Source organism: Crocuta crocuta, unplaced genomic scaffold, assembly GCF_008692635.1.
Source record: "Crocuta crocuta isolate KB4526 unplaced genomic scaffold, BGI_CrCroc_1.0 scaffold143, whole genome shotgun sequence".
Classification (NCBI taxonomy): domain Eukaryota; kingdom Metazoa; phylum Chordata; class Mammalia; order Carnivora; family Hyaenidae; genus Crocuta; species Crocuta crocuta.
Window position 1 is genome coordinate 9,246,047 of NW_027529175.1, and position 6,321 is coordinate 9,252,367.

The following is a 6,321-nucleotide window of genomic DNA, read 5'->3' on the forward strand; positions in this document are numbered from 1 at the left end:
GCCCCGGTCCCCGTTCCTCCCCAAATCCCGTCCTTCTCCGACCGGGTCCCGCCTAGGACCCCGCGGGCCAGCCCGGGGGGCTCACTCCGCGCCGCGCGCTGCTTCCGGCTCAGTCGGCGTCCTCGCAGCTGCTACGCAACCGGGCAAGGACCCGGAGGAGGGCTGCCCGGCAGGAGGCCTGAAGGACCCCTCCGGGGCGCGGGCTGGCTAGTGCGGTGCCGGGCGGGAGTACCGCGGGTGACCGCGGGCGTCGCCGGTGCTGGTGCTGAGTAGGGGCTGGCGGCCCGTAGGCCGGGCGGCAGAGCCCGGGGGCGGCGGAGTACGCGAGGCGGGCATCCTGCGATGTTTAGTGGGGTAACGTGGATAAATGCAACTGGATTGTGTTTTTCTTCTTGGTGTGGGAATTTGTGACAAAGTAGCTTGTGGCTGTTTGATTTCTTCTTTATTAAAATATTTAGAAATCCTGTACGTGAAAGATAGCTCAATCATCTTAGTTGGGAACAGCCCGAATTCCACTGGCTTGTCGGCTCCTGGATGCACCAGGCTGGCACATGCACATCCCACACAGCTGGATTTACCGAGGGAATCTGTACAGAGAAAAGTTCAGAAGACGGGTCTCAGGAGCGGGCTGTTTGTGGATGCGCAGAATCTACCCTTTCCAAGCCTGAGCCAACACAAATGCATCTATTCCCTTTGAAAGCTGAGCTGGAAGAGAGTGGACCTCCTTGCCAGGGTGCAGCTGGGTAGATTGGCTTTGTTATCCTCCTGTAAGAGACACTTGGGAGGCTCCATGGCTGAAGAAGCCAGGTATCTACTGGGACTGATTTTCACCAGTTTAAAACTGATGTCACGGAAATATTTGCAGGGTTTTGATTCCAACAGTCAGGTGACCAAGCAGGAGGTTTGGGACCAGCTGGCCCCCCACAGGCCTGAAGGACCCCCACTGACGTTGGCAGGTTGAGGAGGTACGCACTGTGTATGCATGAACTGTGGAGGTTCAGGTAGTCTGCATCCTGGAACAGGGCAAGCCGCCAAGCTGGGTGTTGGGAGTAGGCTGTTGCCGGTACAAGACCCCTGCCTATTTTGTGCCATATCCTACAAAAATGTGAGCATTCTCTCTAAAGGTACAGCTTTAGGTGACTGGACTGCCTTTCCAGGACTCAGCCTGGTGGGTTGCTGGAGTTTACCTCACTAAGACACCTGGGAGCTATATAAATACTGGCAAGCCCTGGAACACATCAGGCATCCATTCCAAATGGGGACTGAGCTTGGTCAGTTGAAAGGTGTATCTCTGAAGAACTTCTGGGTGGTGATGTTTCCTCCTGCTGTGCAGGGGTTTCCAGACCAACCCAAGCTCCACAGGCTTGGAGGGCCTCCAGGTACTCTCGATAGGCTGATGGGGTGCTTGCTTATTGTGCATGCCTGAACCATGGAAACAAGTGTGGAAAGGGACCTGGTGCAGGGCAAGTGTCTGGAAAGGCCTATTAAAAGGAGTTGGATATTCTCAAGGAAGAAAGAGGTGGAGGAGTTTGGAAGATTTGCAAGTGCTGATTCAGGTAGCTGTAAAAGGCACCCTCAGAAAAAGACAATGGGGGGTCTCATTGTGCAGAAGCTCAGAACTTCTCAAAACGTAGACATGGGGATGGACTGTCTCCCACTTCAATGGCTGCTGCAAAAGTTGTCGGTGAGTTGTTGGTGAGTACCAACAACTCTTGAGCAATTCTAGGGAATGGGAATAACAGTGTCTTTCAACAGATAGTAGGTGGGTGCATGTAGGGGGAGAGGGGGCAGGTGATCATGTAACAGTGGTGCAGGTGGGCGTGTGCCAGTGGGCATGTGGCTACATGCAGTGGAGTGAAAGTGGGTAAGTATGAGCAGGGGAACAGGTGGGTATGTGGCCAGGGGCAAGTGGGCACATGCAGCGGGACAGGGAGCAGGTGGGTGTGTACAGAGGGGCAGATTGGTGCGTGCAGGGGGTCGGGGAGGTGCATGTAAGTGGAATGAAGGCAGATAAGTGTGTAATGGGGTCAGGTGGGTGTGTGCAGGGGGATAGACAGGTACACACAAGGGGGTCATTGAGTGTGTGCAGGGGAACGTGTGTGTGTGTGTGTGTGTGCACGCGCGCACGCAGGGGCACTGGGTGTGTGCAAGGGGCCGATGAGGCTGATGGGTGTGTGCAGGGATCAGTAAAGGCTGGTGGGTGCATGTACAGGGGAGTGAAGGCTGGTGGATCCGTGAAAGGGGGTACTGAGGTCAGGCCCGTCATTGTCCTGGGGTCAGACCCAGGCAAGGTCTCAGTGGCTCAAGGCAGTCCTTGCTGCTTGAGGGTGTGGTGTGGGTTCTAGCAGGGGATGCTTTGCCTGCAGGGTCTCTCCCTGGAGTTCAGGGGTGGCTGGAAGTAATCAATTAGAGAGTGCAGATCTCGGTCAGAGTGGAGGCAGTGAAATCTTTCTGTTCTTGGCGTCTTCACTGTTGACACTTGACCCACCATGATGCCCCTTTGGGGAGGCAGTTGGCAGTCTGTGTACCTGCATTGTGCAGGTGCAGGCCTGTGACTGAGCCTGTGTGGACTCATCCCTGCAAACACATGCAAAGATCCTCATTGAACGTGCTCGGCCACTGTGAGCGATGGAGAAATCATGGCAGCTGTCTCCTTGTAGCCCACGGCGACCAGTACATGGTGTGGCATCACCTCCCCAGGGCACTGGTGGCTTTCAAAAAGAAGGATGTAAATATGCCCAGACATGTGAAGACACTGGCATCAGTGATCCTGGCACATGACAACATTCAGTGGACTGGGCAGCTTGAAACAAGGCACATTTACTGTCTCATGGTGTCCACAGGCAGGGGTCCAGACGAGGCTGAGCTGGGTCCCCTGAGGTGAAAATGGGGCTGTAGTCCCATTGGAACCCCCACTCCAACGCAGGACCTGCCTCCTCATTCAGGCCTGTTCCACCTCCAAATTCTGAGGAAAGAACGGGTTTGGGGCCCATGCCTTGTGCAGAATAATTCAGTGAGGAACTCAGAAGTTCGCCGTGATATTTTCAGGGCTAGAATGGAGCTGCAGAAGTGGATCCTGAGGCCAAACCTAACCCTGGCCCACAAATTGTCAGGCCCCTGAACCCAAACCCTAAGCCTGAAATGTGCCAAAACACACACCCTCAAGTCAGCCCTCCAGGGAGATCACTGCACTGCTGGTGACTTGATACATGATGCTTCCGGGGACCTGGTGCTAACCCTAGTCCTGGTTCATGCCCTAAGGGGGCCCAGCTTTGAGGCATGAGATAAAAAAGGGTTTGGGGCAAGGACTGGCACAGAACATTTTAGCATGGAATCTGGAATTTCACCATGATATTTCCAAGGCTGGGATAGAGCTGCAGGACAGGATCCTAACCCTGGCCCACTTACACACACCCCCCTGCGTGCACTCACCTGCCCCCTGCATGCACCCACCTACTCTCCTGCACACACCCGCCTGCTCCCCTGCAAGCACCCACCTGCACCCTTGCCCTCTGCATGTACCCACTGTCCCCCTGGACATACTCATCTGCCTTCACTCACCCCTGCATGCACCCTGGGGCCTCTGTTTCACATTTTCCTTACATAAACCTGAATGTGTTTTCAGATCTCCAGTAATAGTCTCTGCAATGTTGGCCCACTATCTTCCTGGTGTTGTTGTCACTGAAACGGATTATTTTCTTGTGTCACTTTCACTCCTCTCTCTGCCTTTGGATTCTGTTATCACTGTGTGGCCACACTCCATATGTTTGGTGAACCTGGAGTGGGTGCTTTTGTACCCTGTGTGCTGCAATGAGTGGAGGAAGAGAAGAGGCTGAGTGCTGCTGGGGAGACCTGGTGCATCTGCAGGCAAGTCCAGGGGTGCCCCACCTCCCAGGGAGGAAGAAGGGGTGCCGAGGCCTGCAGCATGTGTGGCCAAGCTCCTGATGCCCTGAGAGGCTGCACTATATGACTGGACTCAGGGAAGCTCTCATCCAAGTTGGAACATGAAGAGGAGAGTTTCCCTTGGGATCGTTCTGGATTCAGATCCTGGAGGCTTATCTCAGGGGAAAGCCCACGAGTGGGACTTCTGACTTGTTGTCCCGTAACGTCCTCCCTGGAGGAACGGTCTGCATGGGTGACAAGATGATGGTTCCCTGCTGCTTGGGAGGCTGTGGGGTCTCCAGGTGGGCACTGCTCTGGCCTCAGCGCTGTCCCTGCTCCGCTCCCATCCTCCCTTCTCCTGGTGTCCGTGAAACAATCAGAGAAATGGAAGAGCTGGTGAAACTTGGAAGAGACTGCGTCCCCTTACGTGCTCGGGACTGTCAGACCTGTCGCTCACATGATTGCTCCTGTGGGTGTGGTCAGAGGAAACACCCACGGACCTGAAAAGGCTGTGATGTGAACCATTACTGACAATCACAGTGTCTGCAGTTTCAGGGTCTGGATCAGGTCATCCCCGAGACACACTGACATGTCTAATGTCCCCGCAGCCCATAACCGTTCACAGCAGCTGGGAAGGCGTAGACTCTCACCTGATGGGTGGTGACAGCATCTCTTTCTCACCTGCTCAGAGCTGCCTGGGCTGCAGGGACTTGTTTTCAGCCTGGTCGTCGCCGCCCCACACAGCACCTGCTCTCCAGCATCTTCCTGGTTTCTGTGTCTCTCCTCCCTTTCCATCTGCCTTTCTACCCCCTGTCCCTAACTTCCTGCAAGTATTCCTACAAGCCAGCAGTTTGGCTTGGGGGAAAGTGGGTGCCCAAGAGAGGTTTGTCACACTCAGTGAATCAAGACATTCTGGCCTTTTCCCCCAAGGCCTAAATACTACTCAGCTCCGTAGGTACATCCTGGCTCTTTGCTGGCGATGATGGCACTGTTTTTAAATCTTCATTATTTTATTTTGCTTATTTTAAAAAAAATTTTTAATGTTTATTTATTATTGAGACAGAGAGAAACAGAGCATGAATGGGAGGGTCAGAGAGAGAGGGAGACACAGAATCCGAAGCAGGCTCCAGGCTCTGAGCTGTCAGCACAGAGCTCAACGCGGGACTCGAATCCGCAAACCGTGAGATCATGACTTGAGCGAAAGCCAGACGCTCAACTGACTGAGACACTCAGGTGCCCCAAATCTTCATTATTTTAAAATAATAAGTAGTGTGTTAAATCTGTAGATCAATGTGGGGAGAATTCACATGCTAATAATACTAAATCACCCAATCTATTGAACATGGTATGGTTTTCTTTAAATTCTCTCAGAATATTGCATGGTTTTCAGTATAGAGATCTTACAGGTCATTTGTTAAATTGATCACTGTGTATCTAGTTCCTTTAAAAATAGCATTGCTAATGGAATTGTTTTTAAGGTTTTATTTTTCAGTTATACACAAATTTGCAATTAATTTTTGTACATTAATTTTGGATGCTGCCGTCTGGCCTAATTCACTTATTCATTGTAGTTGTTTTGTAGATTCCTTAGGTTCCATGCTGGACCTAAGAATTAAACTACATAAAACAGATTAAGAGGAAAAAATGGACATTTTGCTTGATACTTTTACATGCATACAAGTGTCTTTAGAAGGAAGATGAAGACCTGAGGAAGCCATTAGGACCCAAAGCTTATATACATTTTTAAACAAAAACAATAAATCGTGGGGATATGAAAAGGCAAAGGGGCTTGGTCAAGGGGCAGTAAATTGTGGGACAGTAACTAGGGAATATTTGGGGGTGGGGGAAGCTATTGGAAGATAAACTTTATTTCAGTAGGTTTTTAGTACTGATCCATGGCAACGTCTGTAAAAGGATTGTTTTCTTTCTGGTGCAGTGAGGCCTCACTGGAAATTTTTATAACCTGCTTTTAGGTAGAAGGTGGGAGGTCAAAGAACCCTTCCTGCACCTGTTGTTTCTCAAATGCCTTCAGCTCAAAATAATCAAGATGCCAAAGTGGTACATTTTGGAGTGGCATGTTCTTTCATAAACAAGCATGTTCTGTAGAGACAATTTTCCTTTTTCCTTTTTAATCTGTGTCCTTTCATTTCTTTTCCCCTGCCTTATTGCACTGGCTATGACCTCTAGTACACTGGTGAATAGTTGCGGTGAGGGGAGGCATCCTTACTTTGCTCACAATCTTAGCGTTCAATATTTCACCATTAAGAATGATCTTAGCTGTAGGTTTTTCATGGATACACCTTATTAGATTGAGAAAGTGGACTTCTATTCCCAATTTTCTGAGCTGTTAAAAAACTCATGAGTTAGATTTTGTTGAGTGCTTTGTCTACATATGCTGAAATAATTATATGGATTTTCACTCTTATTATCTTAATATTC

At 50.7% G+C, this 6,321-nt stretch overlaps 1 protein-coding gene across 6 annotated transcripts in view; it reads right to left on the bottom strand.

The window, feature by feature from the left end:
- Positions 1 to 126, bottom strand: part of RABL2B (RAB, member of RAS oncogene family like 2B) — a 25,679-nt gene extending 25,553 nt beyond the window's left edge. For 2 of the 6 annotated variants that reach the window (XM_077758091.1, XM_077758090.1), the window contains exon 1: positions 86 to 103. In XM_077758091.1, coding sequence (XP_077614217.1) covers position 86 — 1 coding nt within the window. In that variant the 5' untranslated portion in view covers positions 87 to 103. Of the gene's footprint in view, positions 1 to 42 lie in introns of all 6 variants that reach the window. The other 4 variants (XM_077758095.1, XM_077758093.1, XM_077758092.1 and 1 more) reach the window with 4 other exon arrangements.
- Positions 127 to 6,321: the final 6,195 nt, after the last annotated feature.